Source organism: Carassius auratus, chromosome 11 (genome assembly GCF_003368295.1).
Source record: "Carassius auratus strain Wakin chromosome 11, ASM336829v1, whole genome shotgun sequence".
Taxonomy (NCBI): domain Eukaryota; kingdom Metazoa; phylum Chordata; class Actinopteri; order Cypriniformes; family Cyprinidae; genus Carassius; species Carassius auratus.
The window spans coordinates 1,308,661-1,334,686 of NC_039253.1; the positions used below are offsets into that span (position 1 = coordinate 1,308,661).

Consider the following 26,026-nt stretch of genomic DNA (forward strand, 5'->3'; position numbering starts at 1 on the left):
TATGTTCAGATCATATTTCACTAAAAACAATCAGGTAAATAAACAACTAAAATATTAAATTTGAAAATATATAAAATTAAATATATGATAATTAAGTATTCCCATTCAATTTAATTTTATAATGTGCATTTTTATTAGCTTTTGCTTTTTAAAATATTTCTATGTGGCTTTCATTTTTTTGCTTTTTCTTCAAATTTTGAAATTCTTCAACTTAACATTTTTCAGTTAGTTATTTTTTTCTAGTACTTCTATTATTATTATTATTGTTGTTGTTGTTGTTGTTATTGTTGTTGGTATTATTATTTATTTGTTATTATTATTATTATTTATTTGTAATTATTATTATTATTTAATTTAAGACATGCTTTTTTGAGGCATAAATAACGTCACAAATACCAGTATTTTGAAAAGCATAAATGTTAGTAAATCACATTGCATGATTCATCTGAATAATTTACTCCCATAAATGTAGCATTTGAAAGGGAACCTCCTACAAATGCATATTCAGTAAGGTCAGAAAATAACTGTCCCCACCTTTTCAGGGCTAACTCTTCACTGCACGTCTTTAGTCAAACCTGACAAGACTGTTTTAATGCCAAAAGACCGTTGAGCTGGTGCAAGCTGGTAGTAAATCTGGCCCCAAGTGTACAGAAAATGCACTCTTCCTGGTCCTTCAGGCCACATACAGAACTCAATTAATCAACCTCCAACATGTGAAACATAATTGCCATATGGTCTGAAGAGTGTGTCCAGGTGTGAATATAATGTGCATACAGAATCTGATCTTTCAACAACACTTACATACAATTATACAACTGACAACTGATTTTTCCGATTTACAGTACACATGGTTGATCAGAAACCGGTTTCAGGATCACTGATAACAGCAGATGAATCTGCAGTCTTTGCATTAGCAGCTCAGATCAAATACATTTCCTCGTGCATTTTCAGGTGCGCAAAACTCGTAACTGCAATCAATTTTAATTTGTTTCTTTTAAGGAAATGAACATAGCAGTAATCTACAAAACAGAAAATAAAACCAGATGTGTGTTTCTCAGTATCCGCAGGCATCTGCTCCCAGAGATGTCAGGAGAGAGACAGGTTTTAGGTTAACAATACAGAGAGACTGGTTTTTATCTTTTTTTCCTGTCCCAATTATAGAATACGATCATGTTGTCTGTCTAATGAGTGCTCTTCCTATGTTTCAGTCCAGTCTGCCATATGCTGTGTGGATCTCAGGCAGCATTCTTCTCATTTAAACACACATATGGCTCGCTCTCCTCTTTTTTAACAGAGCTCAGGTGTCTACATAATGCTACACCTGCTGTGAAAGTGATTATTTTCCAAATCAGTGCCATCAAGAATTGTTACTCATCCTACCTGTCGAGTGACTGCGTCTTCCAAGGAAAAATCATTTCCAAATGAAAGGTCACCCAAAAATGAAAACTGAATTATGTACTCACTTTCAAACATGTATGCTGTTTTTCTTTATAAAACAAAAGGAGAAATTATGTTCAGCAAAATTCTATGCAGCTGTTTTCCATTCAAGGTCAGTTTTATTATTAATTATAAAAAAAACTATGTTCTAAAACCATCCATATGATACTGTAACTTTCATGGTGGATAGGTATTAAAGGGATAGATGACCCTAAAAGGAAGATTTGATGTTTATCTGCTTAGGCATCCAATATGTTTTAACTCAAACCGTCACAGTCTGTCAGTCATATAATGGAAGTGGATGAGAATCATTGCTTTAAAGTAGTCAAAAAAAAAAACATACACAAACAAAACCAAATTAAACCCTGTGGCTTGTGACGATGCATTGATGTGTATAGACACAAAACGATCGGACTGTGCAAGAAACTGAACAGTTTATCGCTTTTTACCTCTGATATTTACTGCAACGTCTGAACTGTCCTGAGTGCATTTGCACTCCTTCTTTTTCTTCTTGCTTTACGTCGGATCACAGACTTATAAGTGCAATACCGCCACCTATCTCTCAAATGGACCGTTGACACTCTATCTACAATCTCAGTTAGGAGTGTCAATGGGCCACTTGAGAGATAGGTGGCGGTAATGCAGGTAATTTATCCATATTAAGTAAAAATGTCCAGAGTTTACCAACGTAATCTGGATAGGATATTGTTTGTCGCCAAACCCTATTTCACATTAAGTTAAAATTACATTTCCAGTGTTACTAATGACCTTTTTAGTTTAGTTTTTTTGTTGTTGTTGTTGTTGTTTTATCAAATTTCAGACATCAATTACTTCATGTTTACTAGCTAGTGTTTTTCGTCCATTCTGCCCTCTGCCTTAAAAGGCTAAGAGTATCCCAGAGTCTCCTCTTTTTTACTTTAATAAAGTACTTCCAATAGATACATTACTTTTTCCATTTTAACTCGTAATCTGTAACCTCTTACATTCCCAACGCTGGTTAATAGTAACTTTAACAGCGAGAATTGGTCCCCAAATTAAAGTGTGACTGATAATCCTTACATTTTAGCCTAATAAATGATTATGTATGTGATATTTGCTATGCCATGCCATTCAAAACAACAAAGCCTCTTTTTTCTGTGCTCTGTCACAAATTTGGCAAACACTTCTATTTTGGCATAACTTACCCTATAATCAGTCTCTGTGCTGTCATTATTTCCCCAAATCACAAGAGGGCAGTGTTTTTAAATATAATTTCGCATAATACACTGGCACTAGGGAGTAAATTGAATGAATTCTTCATTAGAGTTTGGCAGATTAATGTTGGCCAAAAATGATTAACAGTAAAGATGTGATGTAGGAATGGTAATGCAAGGAGTCACGTGACACTCATCAACAAGGCTGGAGATGTGGCTTTTCTTCTCATATCTGACTACTAATGCTGTTGAAAGCTTTTACAGCATTTGCTTGGTTGGGGTCATCAGTAACACTTTGGGACAAAATCCAGATCTATCCGAAGGGGGATGGGAGAAACGCTGTGTCTCACGATGATAGCAGATGGCTTGACGGTACGAAACAAATGGTCCAGCCGGACTTCTCCACGACAGAAGCGATGTACACCTGTTCACCAAAGCACAAATCATCAGCTACTCTTTCCCGAGTGAGACGAGGCAAGCGTGTCTGTGCATGTGTTTATTGTTAGACTGTCTGAGCCGAATGCTGGGCAAAAAGAGTGTGTTTCTACAGTGATGGGTGGGGTATGATGGGAAAAGTCCTTTGTTTCATCCTTCCAAGAACTCAGGAGGCTTGTCTGTGACCTAAAGCAGGATTGCAAACCAGAATTTTACATTTTCTGAACCATACGTTACTGCCACAACATGAGGTGTTGTGTGTGGTTGCTAGGGGCGTGGCTACATGGTTGTTAAGTTTTTGTTTAAAAGAGATTTCCCTCAAAGTTTATAGATATGGCACTGGCCCTTCCTTCAGATTTAAGGCACAAATATTGGAAATGAAATTGATCCAAATTACATATGTAAAGAAAGGGCAATGTAAGTTACCAGTGTTGGGGGTAAGTCATTACAAGTAACATGACTAACGTATATCAGATTACTAGAAGCTAGTAAAGTAATGCAATAAGTAATGTTTTTTTTTTCTTCACTTTTATTCACTGACACCTCTCCTGTCCCCATGTTGAGAGAAATTGGGAGAGAGGTGCAAAGGCTCAGCCGGAGGCTTATTAATTTAACTTTTGATGTTAAATTCAGTTGCTAAAAATATAACTTTTTTTTTTTTTTTTTTTTGTTATTCAAAAAACAAATAAGAAAGTCCAGCCCAGGTGACAAAAAGTAACACAAAAGTAACATAATGCATTTCTTTCCTTCCATAAATAGTAACGCAATTAGTTACTTTTTCATGGAGAAATGCAATATTGTAATGCATTACTTTTAAAAGTATTTTTTGTACTTATTTGATTTTCTATTCAATGGCAGTATTTTCAAAGGTCAGTGTCAGCAATACTGAAACTTCAAAACTTTTAGATTAGTTAAATGGGTCATTTGATGCCCACTTAAAGAGATAGTTCCTTAAAATATAATAAAGATTACTGGAGTACTTTTTACAAGAACAAATCGTTTCAGTGTTTCTACTTCCAAATTCCATGTTTAATTCCATGTGTATTTTTTGTGAAATTTCCTAAATTTCCTGTGACCAGCTCTCCCATAATGCACTGCAATGTAAACAATCATAGCACATAACGTTAATCACTTGCTTATCATAATATATGATCATAATATGATCATTATAAAAGTATTAAAAGTATAAAAGAATTGATATGCTTATTAAACATATTTAACAATGAGAACATTCTGTATTTTTAGATATTGTGCAAAATGTAAGAATAATGTTAAAATTTACTATTTTACAAGAACATATCATTCAAGCTTTTTTCTACTTCAAAATATCAAATTTAATTCAATGTGTTATTTGCCATTTCTTTGTACTTGTTTGTTAAATTTACTAGCAATTTCTATGTGAAAATTGTTTAACTAACTGATTTAAATCGCTGATGCTATTTTGTCTAAATAAAAAAGATTTTAAATGCATGATTTGCTAAAGTTTACAATAAACAATGTTAACTGAGTAACAACTGTCATCAAACACTGCAGTTCTAATTATTTAAAGGCGTTGTATTATTTTTATATTATATTATTTTAAAATTATTATTAATATTAATAATTTAATATAATATAATCATTAAATTAATATAAACATTAAATCTAATATAAGCATTAGATGAGTGTGTACATTTGAATATTCAGGATTGGCAGATATATATCCAAAATCAACCAATATCTGTAAATAATAATAATAAATGCTAAAATCATTCAATAACTAATAGTAATCCAGAGTTTCCTGAAACGTTCTCATTCAGTGCTAACTATCATATTTAGCATCTTAACATCTTCTAACATCTTTAATTAACACTTTATTCACCAGAGACTCGGCCGTCTCTGTTGCAGGTATGATATTTGTGTATGCTGATGGTTTGTTTTGATATGCATCATCCACCTCTGCAGATCACGAGGACTCCTCCAGACTAAAGAGTCAGCTGTTTTCCGTGGGTTAACCAGGGTTTAAATGATAAAATGCCAGAAGAGAAGTTTTGAAGAGAGCAGCTGCATGGAGGCTTTTGAAAGGAGGCTTTTGTTGGTTTCAGGTTTAGATCTTCTCTGCCCCCAGGTGCTGTGTCTCGCACCCTGTTACTCCTGAGCAGAGCGCTTCTCTGAGACTCTTTTTTTTTTTTGAAAGACAACACACCAGTCTCTTTCTTCTTGCATTTGTTTGTTCTATTTCCTTCTTTGTGTTTTTCTTTCACTGGGATCCATATGTGAGACCTCCACTGAAAAAGATTTCTGATTATTTCATCAAGCAGAACTTGCATGGAAAGAGTCACACGCAGTAAAACAACAGTTAGAGTGAGTGAGCTACGCGAATGTTAGTGTCTCTGACTTTCATGTAAACATTTCCGTTGCCCCAATCCGCTGAAACAGAGTGCACAAATTCTTTCTGGATTCTGACGTCAAGCTATTTTCCACTTAAAGGTCATTACCAGCTGAAGAAAATGTACTTTCAAATTGTGAATGGCGGTTAAAATAGAGACGTGCATTTCCATGCAACTCCTCTTTCTTTGCTTGCATTTTTTTTATATATGCTGTTCATTCTTACCACCATTTAGAGGAATTTAAAATAGTTTTTTAGGTTCCCGGAAGCCAGGTAATTAGCTGATATCAGGATTGAATGAGACTGGTTCACTGAACTAGTTTGAATGTGTTCATGCCGACAATCCAAGAGCCTAAAGGCTCCAGTATCTTCACCGTATGGTTCACCATATGAAATGCAGGTCAAAGATATCTTATAGCCTCATTTCAAACCATTCAAAACAATCTGTACATTCCTGTCTCTGTGAGAGAGAGGAAATCTAAACTTCCAGATCAGAGAAGAAGGCAGATGTAGGCCAGACGGTTAGATGGCTCTGGTCCAGGCGGTGGAGTCATGTTCCTACAGGAATCATTCCATGCTTGATGATACATAACTGTGGTGATAACAAAACTGATTTCCAGATCAGAAATAGTAAGTAACTGATGAGAAGTGGAGCCAAACCAAATAAAGTAGTGTTCTAACCACTCAATGCACAGTTAGTTTGATTATTGTTCTATATTATTTATATTAATGGAAAGTGAAATTGTGAAGTGGCATGAGTGAAATGCGCTGTACAAATAAACTTGAGTTCATTACCTTGCCTAATGAATGCAAACTGTGTTCAATTCAAATGTAAGGAGAGATGAAGACTTTAAAACACAAGGCATTTCGGATGTCTACAAACACATTGCACATCCAGTAAAATTTGCTAATGTATACTTATATAGCCAGAAACGATACGATGATATTTCTTTTGTAGACAAAGCTTTGTGCTTAACTCAGACACAAGAATGAAACTGAAATTCAGACCAGAGTGCATCAGATACAATGCCCCCCAAAAATATAATCACTAATTGAATGCATTTCCGAGCTGTAGTTCTGATCAGACAAATATTTTTCTGAGTGGACACAACTCCAGGCTCACCAGGCTCACATTGTGCCAAAATAAAAGGCATAGTTCACCCAAAAATGAATATTACTCCATGATTAACTCACCCTCAAGCAATCCTAGGTCTATATGACTTTATTCTTTCTGACAAATACAATCAGAGTTATATTAAAAATGTCCTTGCTCTTTCAAGCTTTATAATGGCAGGGAACGGCTGTTGAAATTTAATAGTCCAATAAAGTGTGTCCATCCATCATAAAAAGTGGTCCACACAGCTCTGGGGAGTTAATAAAGGCCTCCTAAAGCGATTGATGCATTTTTGTAAGAAAAATATCTATATCCAGTCACGAATTAGAAGTACAAAATGAGGACTTGTAAAGAAAAATGTCAGAGGATTCGATATAAGGCCAAGAGGAAAATGGTTTTCCTTTGCTTTAAACAATACTTGGTTCTTGCAAGACCAGCATATTCTCACTGGACCTTAAATTTGCTTAAATATATGTGTAATCTGCTGGAACGTCACTCTTTCATGTATGCACATACAATAGTAAGCGTAAATTAGAGATTACACTTTATTAAGTTTTAAATAGGGATATTTTTCTTACAAAAACATTAATTCTTTCTGTGGCAATTATTAACCCCCTGGAGCCACATGGAGCACTGTTTTTATAATGGATGGATGCACTTTATTGGACTACTGAATATCAACACCCATTCACTGCCATTATAACATTTGGAAGAGCCAGGATTTTTTCATCTGAAATGAGAAATTCATATACACCTTGAGGGTGAGAAAAAAGTTTTTTTGTTTTTTTTTCGGAAGAACCGTCTCTTTAAAGCTGCGGTAGGTCACTTTTGACGCTCTAGCGGTTAATAACAGAACTGCTTGCGTCTTGCGGAAGAACATTGTAGCCGGATCTACTTCTCTCTGTTTATGTCTATGAAGAATCACAAAGGTACTGGGTTACTCCGCCGCGGTGCCCCCGAAGCAATCTAAAATAGTCCGAATATAAACACTTATTATAGGTGTACCCTAGTGATTCAGGACAAGCTAAAAACACAGTTTGGAAAATGGATTCATGGTGTACTCGCTTATTATATACATTTTTTTACATTTTGAACACGAACAAAGTTACGGACCGCAGCTCTGATTGGTTGATTTCTTACCGGGAGCGGATGTATTTCTGCAAATGGCAATAGGACACTGGGAGGAGCCAGAGGAGCTTGATTTTTTCACAGATTATCTGTCTCATATTCTACTGTCAGGACATAATGACAGGTTTCACAAATACATTTTTACAAAAGTTACCTACTTCAGCTTTAAGTTCTGTTTGGGCATTTTGACACAGTGATGAATACATTTCAGATTGGACATAAGTTCTATAGGTAAAGTTTAGATGGAAGTCATTCTCTTGCACAATGGAAGAAATAAGTGTGCGATGAAAATCAAGTATGCAGATAATAACATATGCATGTCAGAACAGCACCCGCTGTGAGAGTATGTGTGTGTGTGTGTGTGTGTGTGTGTTCACGTCGCACTCTAATGGTGTTGGCAGGCCAACAGGAGCCACCCATGGCAGACTATTCACAACACACATGTATATGAAACGCTGCAGCGTGTGACCGCACACCACCCTCCAGGCTCAGTGTGCTGTACCTCCCCCTCTCTCTTTCTTTTCTCTTCTCTCGCTTCTTCCCGCCTATCCAACATTACCCACTAATATGGAAACTTAGTGGGACCTTGAACCTCTAAAATGCATCCCTAGGGAGTCCAGAAATAAGTTTACAGGCTTGGTGTGGCACTGTTTCCTTTTCTTTTTACTGCTCACAAGAGAGAGACACAACAGATTTGTGCGTTTTGTAACTAAAATGATGAAAGCCAGCTTTAGGAAGTAGATGGAGTTTCGGATGATACTTATCTGACATGTTGAAGAGGAAACATCATCTGTGGAGGATGGACTACACGAGATAACCTTCACGTTCTTCTTCAGCAGACCCTAAGAATGAAGTCCTAGAAATGTAGCCGAGACGTCTTGGACTAAGGTGTCAGACGTTCGCTCGGGCTCCTGAGGTCTTCGCCTGTCTGCTCACTTGGTTGAATTTCAGAACAGACTGAAAAGCCGAGGATGTTTCTTTTTGCAAAGCGCTGGTAAAAGACTTAAAGTTGCTTTTTGAAATGACGCACAAGGATTCTCGAATCCACAGGAGGAATTCACTCTTTAATTGTGGCTCAACTCGGAGACGACACTCATGCATTGGGTATGTTTGGTCCTCTACTGTGCATTATGACAGAAAACATTGGTTATTTTGATTCTTTAAGTAACTATACATACAAGTACGTAACTTTGCAACTATACAGTATTAGTATTAGTATACTGTTAGTGTTAACAGAATAAGTTGACATACTTGCAACGTTACTTATAGTATAGTCAGCAGAATGTCTGTTGAGGGAGCATCAAAATAAAGCATTAAGCAGACAATAGCTGAAAGTTACTTATAGTCTAATGTCAACATGCATTATCAACATGCATTATCATTTTTACTAGTACACATAAAGTTATGTAATGTTATTTTGATTGCTAAACTCAGATCAGGCAGGTCAACCACAGTGTGAACGAAATAACTAAGTCGTCTGTCGCTGCAGGGCTGATAAAACTGAGTTCTTCCGTTTCGTGCAGTTCAGATTTATTACTTTGGCACTCTTCACAGGAGATGGACAGTCTCAGCAGCAGCTCAAGCAGCTGTAAAGACTTTCTGCTTTGGATGTCTCATGTTCAGATCAAACATTTGCTCCCCTTCGAGTTCTTCCAAACCTGTATGAGTTTCTGCTGAACACAAAAGAAGATATTCAGTGTCTGTTTCCCGATTGACCTCCATAGTATCTTATTTTTTTCCATACTATGGTACCCAGTGTGGACCAGCAGCTATTTGGTTACCAACGTTTTTCAAAACATATATACTGTTTTAATGTTCAATTGAAAAATCATGCAGGTTTGGAACCACTTGAGGATGAATCAATTATGAAAGAATCTTAATTTTTGAGTTCTCTCTTTAAGCTAATAAAAACAGATAAAATGATATTATTAATAAATGATTATTATTATTATGTATTATGCTTTTTGTATAATTACGGTAATAATTTTTTTGTGTATTACTACAAAATGACTACCTTTTTAAAAATATTATATATATATATATATATATATTTAATAAAAGAGACATTTGAGTTTTACTCAGTTGACTTGGTTCTTGAGCTCTATGTACAATATAACATGACAGTGAACATCAATTTTATCAAAAAATATTTCTGAAAAGGCTATATGATTACTTTTTTTGCTGGTTATATCCAACACTGGTTAAAACATGTCACCTGATGTTATTTGCATGTATTTGAGTAATGTATACCTTGATAATTGTTTATGCCTGGCTTGGCGTTGGTGATGATGTAAGAACAATTGCATCTCGCTCTGGAGTCGAGTCTGTTGTGCAGTGCAATGCAAATACAATGCAAATTTGGGCTGGGTGTTCCATGTGGGATAGACACATGTAAACAAAAACATTGTTATTAGCTACTTACTGTAAATATTCTTTGTTGTAGTCTTTATTGATGACATTAACAATCACTAGCCCAGACTATTTACATCTGTAATGCACTGAGTGCTTTAGAAAAGCTGTGTAATAGGAGTCAGTATCATGTGACTTTGGCCATTTAAACTACAGCCGAGCTATTTTTAGGGTCAGTGTGATTCTAAACTCCTCTGTGAACTTCAATTTTTTCCAGATGTGCAGACGTCACCGTGCACGTGAACTCAGCCTGTTTTTGAGGACACCATGTTTTAATAATGCTGTTGGAATGGTGCTGGTTTAATGAATATTGGAAATATTTTTTTTTATTATTATTATTATAATGGGGGTTTTCACTCTGTCAGTGAGCTCACGCTTCAGCTGAAAAGATTTGATTATAAACGGTGCACTCTTTGCTTGGATCTTTATATAACCTGTCCATAATTTGAATACAAGTTTTATGTTTCATGCTGCTATGTGCACATTGGAGTTTGAGGAGTGCAAGTCATGTTAAAATTCAAGAGTGAATCTAAAATTGTGATTCAAGTTTATTTGTATAGCGCTTTTTACAAAACAAATCGTTACAAAGCAACTTTACAGAAAATTATGTTTCTACAATATTTAAGAGTAGCTAGTAGTTTGTGCACATTTGACAGGATTTTAGAAAAAATAAAAATAATAATAATAATACAAGACGTAGTCAGCTAGACGATGAACTATCAATATTATTAATTAAGTTATTATATGATTCAGTCACACATTTAGCAATAATTGTTAGTTCTGTTTGTTGATTCAGGGTTAGCATCATCTGAGGTCCTCTGAGGGTCAGCATCATCTCTTCTCAGGTGTTCTGATGTAAATCCCGTGGCGAAACATAGAAACAAAATACAGACATCATTAGCATAGCTGCTGATCCAACAAGGTAAAATTAGTTTAACCCAAGTTAATGAATAAAAAAGCACCTTTGATCAGATGCAACTACACTCACAATTTAAGAGATACATTATTCGAATGCTTGGCGAAAGAGATGTGTTTTTAATCTAGATTTAAACAGAGAGAGGGTGTCTGAACCTGAGTTTGGGAGCCAAATGTGAGAAAGCTCTACCTCCTTTAGTGGACTTTGCTATCCTAGGAACGACCAAAAGTCCAGCGTTTTGTGACCTTAGGGTGCGTGATGGGTTGTAACGTGGTAGAAGGCTAGTTAGGTACGCTGGAGCTAAACCATTTAGGGCCTTATAGGTAAGTAATGATAATTTGTAACTGATATGGAACTTAATAGGTAGCCAGTGCAGAGACTGTAAAATTGGGGTAATATGATCATATTTTCTTGACCTCGTAAGGACTCTCGCTGCTGCATTTTGGACGACCTGTAGCTTGTTTATTGACGAAGCAGGACAACCACCTAGAAGTGCATTACAATAGTCCAGTCTAGAGGTCATGAATGCATGAACTAGCTTTTCTGCATCAGAAACAGATAACATGTTTCGTAGCTTGGCAATGTTTCTAAGATGGAAGAATGCAGTTTTTGTAACATTGGAAATATGATTTTCAAAAGACAAATTGCTGTCTAATATAACACCCAGATTTCTGACTGTAGAGGAAGTAACAGTACATCCGTCTAGTTGCAGATTGTAATCTACAAGAGTCTGTGTAGTGTTTTTTGGTCCAATAATTAATATCTCTGTCTTATCCGAATTTAATTGGAGAAAATTATTTGTCATCCAATCTTTTACATTTTTAACACACTCTGTTAGCTTAGATAATTGGGAAGTTTCTAAGCTAACAGAGTGTGTTAAAAATGTAAAAGATTGGATGACAAATAATTTTCTCCATAGCAAAAGAAAAATACAGCGTGTGCAGAATTACAAGGCAAGTTGATATTCTGGTCATTTTTATTTCAAGCACATTTGAACAATTCCAAACCACATCAATCGTAATAACTATTATTGATTTAGTATTTAATAATTTATAAGTGATATATTATTGTCCATGAAGGCTGGAAGTGAAAATCAGTTTTTCCTTTACAGATAAAATGAGCCAAAAAAGAAATTTTAGTATTTACTAAAAATTATTATATGCCCGTGAGAAGAATGCATTGCTAATGCAATAATAGAATTTTCAAAGTAAAGAAATAACCAAGCTCACAGCAAAATGCTCACTGGGTCAGAACGGTCAGAAGAAAAGGCAAATTATGAATTAAGGTGAAAAATGAGGTGAGAATCCATCAGGAAGCATTAACTCTCCAACACAATCATTTTCCAGGACTACTTCCTTCCTATAGTCTCCAGAAGATCAAGTGTCAGGTTTTTAGAGACTTTGCTTGGGTAAAAAAATCAAAAACAAAAATGACCCTCACTTAATAAGAATAAGTTTTGTGAAATGCATGAAGACTTTATGGACAGATAAGTTTTGAGTGACTCTTGAAGGACCAGCATCACATCCTCTTGTAGCACTCCATCAAGAATTTATCTTCCAGAATCTAGCAGTGAGTTTTAGGACCTCTTTTTAGTCAATCTCTGCAAGACAGACTTTATGGACTAAAAATGAGTTCCAAAAACCTAAAACTGAGCTCCTAATATGAGTTTTTCACATCCAGCTTTTTCTGATAAGTTCTGGAACAACAATGCTTTGCAGTTGTTTTAATGTATTTTATCCAGCTGGTCTATTATTTGAGTGAACTAAAAAAATGGGTTTCTCAGTCAGTGAGTTCCTTCCTGTGGGTGGTTCTTGGCCAAAATCGGCTGCAAAAGTGGGCCAGACTTTATACTGCAGTCAGAGGTCTGGCCATGTGAGACTCGTGTTTGAGGAAAACTGTTTTGGTTCTATTTGTGGCGCAGGAATTTGCATACTGAACCAAAAATATTTAATAAGAGTATAGAAAGGCAACTGTATGTTGCTTTGGATGTAAGTGATAAGTGTCAAATGATGTGAAGGTGCTAAGATTAACTTACTGTAAAGATAAACTTGGTGTCACTTTGCTAACTTCAACACCGACTGTGTCTGAATCCTTGGTGCCTCACTGGCTAGTCAGTCACTAACTGTGTTTTGTTGATGATGGAATTTGTTAGGGAAATGGGTTGAGTTGCAAAAAAAAAAAAAATTTGTTGAGTTGCAAAAAAATGTTTAGGGACAATGCTTATTTCTAAGGATGTGATGATTCACTCAGCTCATGATGCGATATGATTCATGGTACTGATTTCACGAAACTATTTTCTCAATCATTTTCTCAAGGTGTCCTTTTATTATTTCTAAAACAAAATCCTGCAGAATATCTCGATAGAGATCGCTTAACTCAACGTTTATTAGTGTTTTCAGCTCACCAGTGCTTTTTCTATATAGAGTGTGCATGTGGATGGTTGCCAGGTTGGGAAGATTAAGTAAATCAATGGATAGAAAATGTATTAAATTATTAAAAAAAGGTTTGAATGCTGGAAATCTGGCAACTGCAACCATGAAAGCTTGTGGAGGCTTGTTAACAAAGCAAGATAACGCAAATGCCCCATTAAAAAGAAATATTTAAATGGTAAATAACCATAAAAATAATAAAAATGAGAGCAGAGGAAATTGTAATACTGAATTGAAATACAGCCTATTTGAATACTATAGACTTCCTTTCAGTGGCTAGTTATGCCAAAAAAGCAGGTGTGTGATTTCTGAGGATACTTCGGTATTGGTCATGAAGTAGGGTTATTTAATGAACGACTGCAGAATGTTTTTCTTTTCATCCTGATTTATTGTCTAACATGCCAGTGAAGATTTCATTCCTCGTAAAGCGCTGTGTGCAGGTTTCTCAGTTGAACTGGTGGAAATCATTCTCTTAGCAGTTCTCTAAATGTGTGGCTGCCCCCTTCTGGCTGAATGCTGAATATTTAGCTTTGTGTGAACAGTCTGGACAAGATAGTTTGGTTTGAGAGCTTCAGCTATCATCAGTCCATAAATAATAGCAAGCAAAGACACTGTAATACACACACACACACAGAGAGAGAGAGAGGAGAAAGATCAGTCTTTTGGGTATTTATTGCATGTGGAAAGATAAACTTTTGTTGGTGTGTGTGTGTGTGTGTGTGTGTGTGTGTTTACTTATGTCTGTGTCTCATAGTAGAGAATACTGTTGATCCTATTCACAGTTTTACACTATTCATACATGAATATCTCTGTTTTCAGTTCAACAAATAAGATTTGCTTTCCAGACATCATAAATGTAAGTGTCTGTCTGATCCATTAGGGCTTGATTATTAAACATCTTTGATGTGTGTGTGTGTGTGTGTGTGTGTGTGTGTGTGTGTGTGTGTGTGTGTGTGTGTGTGTGTGTCTATTGGTCCTCTGGACATGAATGATATCTGAAATTGTGAGGAGAGGTGAGCTATATATTTTTTTTTATTATTAGCAAGTTTACTTTTTTTTTTTTTTTTTTTTTACCCTTGCAATAAAAAGGCCTAGTTTAGAATTTTAATAAAAAATAAAATACAATACATTTTGCATGTAACTTCATAAATTTACATTGAAAGTGGGACTGAAGTCAAACTAAAAATAAAATATTTTAAATAAATGATTAGTAAATACTATAATTAAAAAAATACTAAGATACTACTGCTAACAATAACCAGAATGCTCTAGAAATGTACATAAAACCTAGTAAGAGCAACCACATACAAAATGCACTAGAAACCACCCACAAAACCATATCAACTGTTTATCAGTGCCCTAGAAAATACTCAGCAACTGCAAAGCAACATGCTAAAAACCTGATAAAAAAACAGTCATATTTTGAATAAACAACAATAAAACTCTAAACAAGTCATTCCTACATTAATATTTTAAGTCAGCATTCACTTTATTGTGGCAGACTAGAAGCGATTCTTGTAATAGACTTGGTGACGGTGCAGACAGTGTGTGTGTGTGTGTGTGTGTGCATGTGACATTGGCTCTATGTGAAGGGCCTGTGAGAGAGCCGCTCCTCAAACCCCCATGAGCAAATATTTACCCTGATTTGAGCAGAGATCAGATTCAGTCCTGTGGGAAGTCAGATCAGGGAGATGAGGGTCCTCACGCTGCCACAGACGACTGAGCTATGAATGACATTTTCCAGTATAAATACTACAGCAAAATAAACATACATTGGGATCCGAAAATATGTGGACACTGCAGTCACGCTGAAAATCAATGTAAATACATTACAAACCAAATTTTGTCAAATGTAATCTGTTATTTGATATTACATTTATAGATAATATGTACTAATCAACAATTTCAATATTACATATATTAAATTATACATATTACGGATATATCAAATACATATATAGAAATTTAATATTTCCGTTCATCATCAATGCTTGTCAGTATATTCAAATGTGTTTCAAAACAAAAGAATTATGAAATTACATAAATATGACAAGTCCTACTTAAGTGGGTCACATGGCATTCAAAAGTTCAGCTAATTAAATATAAATGTATATGCATTTAATTTAAATTTAAACTTTACTACTTTTTTATTTAATTGCAATTAGCATGCAGTTAAGTGTCTGAAAACATAAGATTCAGTTTGCTCTCAAGTATATTCTTTTCATAATAAGTACACTTTTTTTAAGTGTACAAAAGTGTACTTTTTTTTTTTTTTCACAAGAAATGAGTGTACATTAGAGTTTGAGACATGTCCACAGGGATGTACTGTAAATGAGCTTGGCTTATGGCTCGCTCCAGTAAAGAGTTAATATTGAGTCAGTCATCTGGTGGTTCCGCCTTCTCCATGGGCTGTGACTCACTGTTCAGCAGCCAGTCACACACACACACACACACACACACACACACACACACACCCATATGAGGCCAGCATGCTGGTGTAAACTCATGTATATGAGTTCATCTGTCTGAGTTGCCGGAGAGAAAGAGAGAGAGAGAGACTGGTGCTTGGTGACTTTGGAAGTTTGTTTGTTTGTGAATTATCCTTGTATTTTAAAGACTATAAAAGTACATTTTATGAGGACTAAAAGGAGGCAGTGTGATTCTAAACTGAAGGATGACGACTAGGCAAATGCGAGATGTCTGGGGGAACTCGGTCATGTCAGCATGGCTCCATGTGTTCATCGCTCAGTAACTCAGCGGTGGGGAGCATGTGTTTCAGTCTACATGAGAGGAACAGCTGATTTCTGGAGGGAAACTGCAAAGAAGCGAGAGACACGAAGGGAAATATGAGTTTGCCAACTGGCTGTGTCTTTCTTCCACCCAGCGACCGCACTTTTAAAGTTCGGAGCGTCAATCTTTGTGGCTCCCCGTGTGCTGTCAACTGTCCGATTGACATTGTGCAGAAACGCAGGCGGTAATTGATTTTTTTTATTTCATTTTTTTGCTTGTGTTGTGTATGGAAACAGTTATGCAGGCATAGCATTTGGAGCTTTTTTTCTGTAAAAGTGTTAAAATAGGTTTTCACCAGTTCAACAGGAGCCAAGTAAACCAATCGTAGGTTGATTTCCACAAAAAGGGCGACACTGAGACTCTGCGGTGCTGTCAAAATATTTGTTTGAGCGGTCCGACAGCAACTGCTGGCTCAACCAATAGAACGCAACCTTGAAAACTCCACTCATTTTCTCCATAGGGAAATTGATTTTTAGCAATAACTGATACTGAACTTTTAAAGACAGACCTGTTGTGAGTGCAGAGGTTGTTAACTCATTGTATATGCTGTTGTTAAATCCATCTGTTTGCCTTAGTTCAGTGTTTTCAAAATAATTGTGTGTAATATTGGAGTTTGTAGTAAAAACAAATAAAAAACAACAACAACAACAAAAAACTCTATTGCCCAAGATGCTATGCAGAACATTTCACCAAGTTTGGCAAAAGAAATCTCTAGCTCCGCCCATTAACTGCAATGACATTATCAAGACGCTCTCCCTATGCTTTCATACTTAAATATTTGTGTGTGTGTATCTATCTATCTATCTATCTATCTATCTATCTATCTATCTATCTATCTATATATATATATATATATATTTATTTTCTTTAAATCAAAGTTTGTAATGTTGTGATTGTCCTAGAAGTTGGTTGGTTTGGTTCATAGATTATGAAACGTTAACAAAGATTAAAAAAAAATTTGAAATCCCCAAATTTAGGAGAAAATACTTCCGGAAACAGTGCCACTGAAAAAGTGGGCAGGCGGGGACTAATGTGTCTTAGTCTTTATCTTGAGACGAAAATGCTTTATAGTCTTAGTCACATTTTAGTCATTTGAGTCTTTCATAGTTTAGTCTAGTTTTAGTCAACGAAAAACCATTGCATTTTTTTCAACATTTAGTCATAACTTTTAGTCATTACTTTTTGTTAAGCTGCAGTTACCAACATTTATTTCAGTAGCTATTTGATATGTAGTCTTCAAACAAAAATAGTCATTAATTATTCTCTCTTTAGATCAAATCAATTAAGCTAATGAAAAATTTGAATCAAGGATTGAATTGGGGAAAACTTGAATAATGATGACAATTGTTATTTTTTACTTCCCTTTGAAAATAAATGTAATATATAGAATTTACAATTTAAATGAAAAAAAGACAAATACGAAAGAGATACAAATTAAACTAATTTTTCAGATGCAGTAGGTTTACCTAAAATATCTTTTGTTGGTTAACATTAATGACACAGACACAGATAGGTACTTAATTAGGAATGCTGCTCCTTTAAGACGGAAGGCATGCATGTAATACACACGTTCAGTTTTCACCCACCTGTTCAAGTTCACTAAAAGAGAGTACTTCTATCATCCCGTCTTCACTAACTTTAAGTTAATCGACAATGAATTGTGACTCCCGGGAAAAACGGGACATCTGGTCACCTTATCCTTACCTTTTTTGGATCCTGAGGCCATTGTTTTAGAGCGCTAGTTCGCATTTTGGTAGCCAGTAATCTTTAGGATGTATTTTGTATGTCTGGTAGTCCTCAAATAAAATTATAGTCCTGTCTCGTTTTGGTAACGAAGACGTGGCATAAATGTCGTCATAGTTTTTATCATCAGATATTTTCGCTCGTCAACGTCTCGTCTTGGTCACAGAAAAAAACTATCCTTAACGAATATTTTTCATTGTCGTCTTCATTAATAAAAATTAACAGCAGACTCATTTGAGGTCATTTGACACGTCTAATTATGTTGTGATAAACATTGAGTTGTGTTAGTAGCATTATAGTAGATATTTTATGCATAGAGATTTGACATTTTATTTTAGATGTTATTAAAGATGTTTGAAAAGGCTTTTTTTCAAATGAATTAAGTTCTGCCAAAGACTTACTTTTTAGTTTAGTCCTTCGTGGGAACCTGGAATGTGTAATTAGATAAATGTTGTTTACAGCAGTGCCACAACTTGATGTATTTAATATAAAAATGCATACAGCAAATAAAACACACACAACCAGATTAGCCTGATTCACCAATTAATGACTCTAATGAAGTTGGTTCTTTAAAAGAATTCAAAGTAACACGTTTCCAGTTTTATGGATTAGCCATATGTTTCCGTCTTCTTTGCATTTGGACAGTGGTCCTGTCAGTTTGTGTACTGCATCTCAAATGTGACCCTGCTTAAGTCTCAGTTTCTTCGATACTGATATTTATACATCATCTGATAGCTGAATAAATATGCTTTCCGTTCATGTATGGTTTATTTGAACAATATTTGTCTGAGATACAACTATTTGAAAATCTGGAATCTGAGGGAGCAAAACAGTCCAAATATTGAGAAAATCGCCTTTAAAATTCTCCAAATTATATTTACATATATAAAAAGGTATTAAGCACATTTCATTCAAAATTGTCATTTATGTCTAGGTCTTCTTTTTAACAAAATATATATAAAGTATATGTAAAAAAAAAAATTGCTCTCTTTTCTATTTTTTTTTTTTTGACCCATTATGGTATTTAAAGGGTGGAATGTGCTTACCACTTCATCTATTTAATTATTTCATATTTTAATAAAATTATTATTTTGATTTTGGTATGAAATAACCTGACATGGTACTATAGGTTTATAATGATATATATAAATTATCTACACGATCATGAATGTCCTGTACCATTGTATTTCCATAGTACTGTAATTCCTTGTTATCTGTTGAAGTTCCTTGGAGTGTGTAAATACCATCAGTGAGCACTATATATATGACGTATGATCTCCCAGTATATGAAGGGCCACACTGTCACTGCCAAATGCTTTTGTTTGGAAATAGTAGTTATAACCTACACTGATACTGCAGTATGTAATGCAGATACGAGGTCTTTATCGCAAACACATCAACCATGTCTTTTATCTCAGAGCAAATTCACGTCACTTTCAGGACTGTGCACAGCAACACAGTCTGCTGTGATCGGTCTCTGTTAGTGACCTGGAAAGAAATGTGTGTGTGTGTGTGTGTGTGTGTGTGCGCGCACATGGAATATTTCTGAATCTACAATAATAAGTCTTGAATCAACATTACTTTAAAGAGATAGTTCACCCCCAAAAATCTCATCCTTTTCTCCTCATCCTCTACACTGAAAGATTCAATGACCGCGTCTTATCAGATTGTTTTTCCACCATAACCGAACAACTCCAGACTTCAGTCAACAATAGGATTGGACCATCTCATTCAGGCCATTTTGGACCGATTATTTTGGTGTGGATCTGAGCATGATTACTATGTTCATAAGTTTAAACAAACCAAACTAGTAAGGTATAAAACATGCCAGGTTCTGGAAAAAATGCTCCAAAGGGCCATGTGTGGAAACTCCCTTGATATATTCATTTGAGTGTTATTTTAGTATCACTGAGATACTTTATTAGTTTAGTTTTTATTAATATTGTGAATCAGTTTTCATTTTATATATACTGTACTCATGTAAAATTTGGTTAAACTTTTAAGAATTCTAGTTTTTGGTAGTTTTTGTTTTAATTTGTATGTCTATATAGTTTGTATTGAAGTCGTTTAGAACATTAAGTTAACCTAAATGAAAATGATAAATGTAGCCTTGGCGGCTAGCCAAAATGAAATGTTTTTATATTTTATTTCAGTTAATATATAGAGAGCTGTATGATAAATAGTATTTTAATCATGATCCTGATTTCTGCTTGTCTTAGTTCAAGCATAATCAGATGCTGATAATAATTTGCCTGCTGGTTATTTATTTTGAAGGCTTTGGTAACAAGTGGCCACAGGCTTTCATGGCTCTGGTTGCCAGATTTCAGAGTGTAAATCCCCCATCCAAAAATGTTTTCAATTTTCTTCAATTGATCACATTTCAAAAAAGCGCAGATTAGTTGAAAACATGTACGTTTAAGCGTTTAGTGTTCCCTATTGAGGTATTCTGCTCAAATAAATGTGTAATGAAGCCAGTCTGTTTTCGTTTGCTTGCTAAATAAATCTGCGAGTGTTATGTGAAAGTGAAAAAATTCGGATAAAAAGTGAAAATTCTAAAATGACAATCATTGCGATTGTATTTGGCGAGCAAAATAATCACGATTAACAATCATTTAATTTTTTAAGTACGGTTTAATTTTAGATTAACTATTAAAACCAAGGTTTATATCGGTTTAGAACTAAATTCGTGTGAGAAATGACAATATGACAATTTTGGGTGAAATTCTCCTTTAACTGCTTTTGTGGCCCAATTGAGACAACACATGACAAGTGGCTGCAGGTTTTATATTCATTTTGGGGTGATTATTACCTAATTTGAGCAGGAAGTTGCAGCGGTCATCCTTGGATTACACATTTATTGGAACATTTAGATTTAAGCCACATCTGCACCTCTAATCGGGGTCCGTTCATCTCCCCAGATCTGCTCTAGGCCCATCATGCACTGGGTCTTTATGACTGGCCACTGTGCACTTTAATTGGCTCTGCTCAGTAAGCGATGTGTCCTGTCCTGTCACGATCGAAGCAATGTTCCAAATAAAGACCGATTCCTAATCAGAGACACTAGAGTCAGAGCTCTGGAATACAGCTGGTGTTCAGCTGAACGAGGGAGAAGAACTGTCCTTTATTACTGCAGACCTCTCATCGTGCTCTTCACACCAAGAGGTTATTGATCCCACCATCCCAGATCTCTCTCATAACATGAGCTCCTGGTGGGATTGGCGTCCTGTCTGTCTCCAGTGTTCTGTCACACATGAACAGGCAGAAACACAGTAATGACTTTAAAGTGTTTAAAATCATCAGCTGGAGATCATGTGTGGTTGGGTTCATTCTTTGTCACTACATTTTATAATGTGTAATGGAGTTTATAATGTAGTCGTGTCAGACTTGGGCAAAATTCAGAAATTTAGAATCAACTTTGAAAATTTGTAAAATCATAATTTATGAAATTAGACATTTCTATAATGCCAATATTCAAAACAATATTTTCATGCAGACTCAAAATGTTAAGCACATAGTTTTTCATACACACATATACACTAATGTAATACAGGCATGAAAAGTAATTTAAAAAATATTCTTAATTGATCTTTAATAATTATGGTTCTTATTGTCATTGTTGAAAACAATGAATTTTTCAGAATATTTTTTTAGAATTAACTTTTTATAATATATATATATATATATATATATATATATATATATATATATATATATATATATATATTCAATATATAATATTTTTATGCAGACCCACAAAATGTTAGACACATGTATATAATTCAATAACTATATATGTATGTATGTATATATATATATATATATATATATATATATATATATATATATATATATATATATATATATATATATATATATATATATATATATATATATATATATATATATATATATATATATTAGTGGTCGGCCTTTATCGGCGTTAACGTGCTGCGTTAACGTGAAACTCGTATCGGGCGATAAAAAAATATCGCCGTTAATCTATTCAAAAGTTGGGTTGGGAGCTGGGTCTATATTAAGCAAGCTATGGTGAATTTCACCTTGATATTTTATATAACTGACTCGCTGAGGACAGCCTAAAAAGATGCTCAGGACAGTTGACGCTGTGTTCGGTGCAGAGAGAGAGAGAGAGAGAGAGAGAGAGAGAGAGATCGGACATTATTATTGAGACCGCGTATCACGGACAGCGACACTGAACCGAGCTCTCTTCTGCTATGTTCTCCACGAAATCCCTCCTGCACCTGAACGAACAAATACAAATCGCAGTTTAAACAGACAAAAATATGTAAAAGAGCCCAATTCAGTACTCACGGTGTTCCGGTGTTCAGGGCTCACGCAGAGAAAGGCGTCTCAACACTAGAACATCGAATTTGCTTATTTTTGAATTGTGCCAACTAATACATACAAAATATGTCAAAATATCCACTTTGGAAATTATGCTCGAAAAAACTGTCAGTTATTTCTTAAGTGAAAGTAAACAGTTGAGGCAAAAATGGGATGTGTATTATATAAAATGCGTTCATCTTCTCTTAAAGGGACCGCGCCTAATTTAGCTACTGGCTGCTGTAATGTTAATCCAAGAAAATGAAAATGAAAATCACTCACTGATCTTGACCGCATTACTTCGTAGTTTTAACAGTCAAACCAAACATTTTTCAGAAAACAGATATATTTTTTGATAAATATATATAGCAAAACTGTAATAATGTGAGAAATGTTGAAGGTGTCTGAATAAATGTAGGTTTGATTGTATATTTCATTTTTACATTGAAGACTATCCAGTGCTATTTTACATTTAATTATTTGGTTTCAGTACCTTGACACCTACAAACTTGAAGAAAACTTAAACATTGTGTAACTAGCACAAATAAATAAAAAATAAACAAACATACAAATAAACAATTTCAAACAGGGCCCACTGGTACAACCTTCACCGGGTCCCCGCTGACCCCAGCTACGGCTTGCTCATGGCCTGTTTCACGCCTGTATTTTGGAAACAGGAGACGAGCCCCTTTTCTAATGCACCACCTAAACCCCTTCTCAAAGACTTACTGTTTGTCAATTTTCCTTCGGCAGAATTCGAATGAGCCATTTTAATCTAGATTAATTTCAAGATCACAGTGAGATTAATCTAGATTAAAAAAATGTATCTATGCCCACCACTAATATATATATATATATATATATATATATATATATATATATATATATATATATATATAGATATATATATATATATATATATATATATATATATATATATATATATATCTATATATATATATATATATATATATATATCCAAAAAGTAATTTGTTTGAATTTCATTCAGTTTAAAATTCAAATTTAAACTACAACTCCACATTCTGCTTACTACCTTAAACTTTCCATATTCTGTTGAACTAAAATAGTTTCTCCCCTGCATTAAGATTCACATCTAATGGCATTAGCAATGTGTGTTGAATTATGAAACATGTAGTTCACTGGAATCACTTACACTGATGACGACTTGGATAACAGAATCATCTCTACATATTGCTTCGTTTACCTTACTTCCACGTACAATATTTGTACAAGCAGTTTGTTTTATACCTTGAGTAAACAGTGTGTACTAACATTTTACTTGTGACTGTGTACTAATCATTCTCACTAAGCTAATCTACCTCTTTACCCTGGATGATACTCATAATTTATTACCTGTGAATCTGTCTTTTCTTTAAAACCAAAATAAATAATACAAAAAATTTCAAAGTGCACCATTTTGCAAAAATGAAGATTCTATTTTAGAACTATGGCAGTTTATATTATAATTTGTATGTAATATTTTTGAATGTATAGTATGAATATTCAATTGTCGTGAAAATAATGTTACAATGAAAAAAATCTATAATACTTTTAAAAAGAGGATTTATTTTCTTTTTGCAAAGTGCAGTTTCTTATTTTTTCTGTGAAGCATGTCTGATCCTGAAGCTATCTGACGTGTGTTTCTGTGGTATTCTACAAATCTGTCAGCTTTATCATGCTGCAACTTGTCTGTTGGCAAAGAGCAATTATGTGTGTGTGTGTGTGTGTGTGTGTGTGTGTGTGGTCAGAATATGAGAGAAAGAGAAAGGACTGGATGTGTTTAGAGTAAAAACACAATATGCACTTTATATTTTAGTCTCTGGATTTGAATAATTAAAGGTCTTTTAAAAAAATATCAAATGAAACTGGTTAATCAGATGTAAGAAATACATCTTTTTATTCTTCAGGAAATATTTATATGGTAAGGTTGTCACTGGATTTGCGTCCAGGCCTTTTCCTAAAAGTCTTGAGAGTTAGGATGGCGGTCTGCTTGCGAACGCGACCGAGATCTGCTGAAAAGCACGTACTGTGGTAAGTTCACTGTTGACATTTGCCACATTATACAAACTCCAGCATTTTGTCAGACTGCTCTTCAGAACGCGTATTTTGTACTTTGCTCTTCCCTCTCTGTGGAAATATATGGATTTTGATACACAATACTGAATTCTGATAAAGATAAAGGTCGTGTAGGCTGTAATTGTACCATATTCTGACATTGTGCTCTGTGCTTTATGCATTATTATAAATCATATTTCCCCAAAACCACATAAATAATTCATTTGCTTGTCATGATACTGGCTGTTTGTCTGATAACATATGCATGTTGACGAGATTTTTGATATATGTATATATGTGCTTTAGTCTGGAAAACAGAGCACTCACTACAAGTCTGAAACATTTCCTTTGATTATTAGCTATAAACAAACATTTAAGGTATATTTATTAGATGTTTATACACAATAATAAATACTATATTATTTCCAACATTTTGAATTTCTCTTGTGCTCAGAGTTTACCAGGATTTGCACAGTTCTACTGAGCAATGGGTCTAATGAGTTTAATGTAATATCATAAAATAGTTAAATTATGGCTGAAGCATATGTACCATAAAATGCACATGATGACTTCAAAAAACAAAAAATATGCAGAATCCAGAATCAGCTCAAATAGATTAACACAGAGTTTGCATCTGATTCAGAGTTTGCATCAGAGAGAGAGAGAGAGAGAGAGAGTGTGTGTGTGTGTGTGTGTGTGACTTTATGACTGCTTCATTTTTTCATCTGGGTTCCCATCTCTAAAGTGCCAAGGTCAGGCTTTGGGACCCACCAGGACAAAAAACTTTAAAGAAAGAATGGGGTCGTGTTTGGCCTTTATAGTCAAAGAAGCTACCTGTTGTTTCAGGGACAGTGTTTTTTAATGATAACATCTCTGAGTCCATCCAAAACATCAGGACGAAGGTTTACTTCAGATAAAAAAAAAATGGATGTTTTTCCTAAAATAATATTCAAACTTAACTTCAAATCTTTTGAAGAAAAATGTGTAATTCTGAACAAAAGACATGAACAAAACTAAAAAAGAGAAAGACAAAATCACACGAACAGTGTATGAGATACAGTGATTCATCAATACTGATGCACATGCTTTAAAGTTAATATGGATTCAGGATTATTATAAGTCATTTAGCTTTTTCACATCCCAGTCACTTTATGATTTTTAAATGCAGAGAAGCAACATTTTACCTGAAAAACTAAAAATAGACCCTCAGTCACCACTGATATAAATAAACCAAAAGCAGTCCTGGCTCACTTTCTCATCAAGTCAGTCCGAATCAGACTACAGACAGTCCTACAAATGAAGCCCTGTTTCTTTTCTATCTGTGTTAACTATTTGAAGCGGTCTTCATTTACTGACAATCATGAATGAAACTATGGCTGCACGATAAGTAATTTTATTATCACGATGATGATTTCTGCTCCACTTGATTTATTATGCATTATCGTGTGCAATATTCACCCGCTGGTTATTTATGTTGAAAAAGTTTACATTATCTTGCATTAGTAACAAGCTTTTTCCGGTTGCCAGATATATGCATTTAAATCCCCCAATTTTCTGGTTTACTTCATCATCCCAAGATGGCAACCACACACATCTACGTTACAGAAAAAGCAATAATGAGCTGAAATCACAGACAAAAATAGAAGT

General features: G+C 34.7%; 1 protein-coding gene across 5 annotated transcripts in view; it reads left to right on the top strand.

The window, feature by feature from the left end:
* Nucleotides 1-26,026, top strand: part of LOC113110696 (cAMP-specific 3',5'-cyclic phosphodiesterase 4C) — a 52,541-nt gene that overhangs the window by 12,661 nt on the left and 13,854 nt on the right. The window contains exon 1 of one of the 5 annotated variants that reach the window (XM_026274838.1): nt 8,201-8,779. The exons of 2 other annotated variants lie outside the window; for them this stretch is intronic. In XM_026274838.1, the coding sequence (XP_026130623.1) occupies nt 8,697-8,779 (83 nt within the window). In that variant the 5' untranslated portion in view covers nt 8,201-8,696. Of the gene's footprint in view, nt 1-8,200; nt 8,780-15,750; nt 16,404-24,106; nt 24,356-26,026 lie in introns of those variants that run through there. 2 more of the 5 variants (XM_026274836.1, XM_026274837.1) reach the window with 2 other exon arrangements.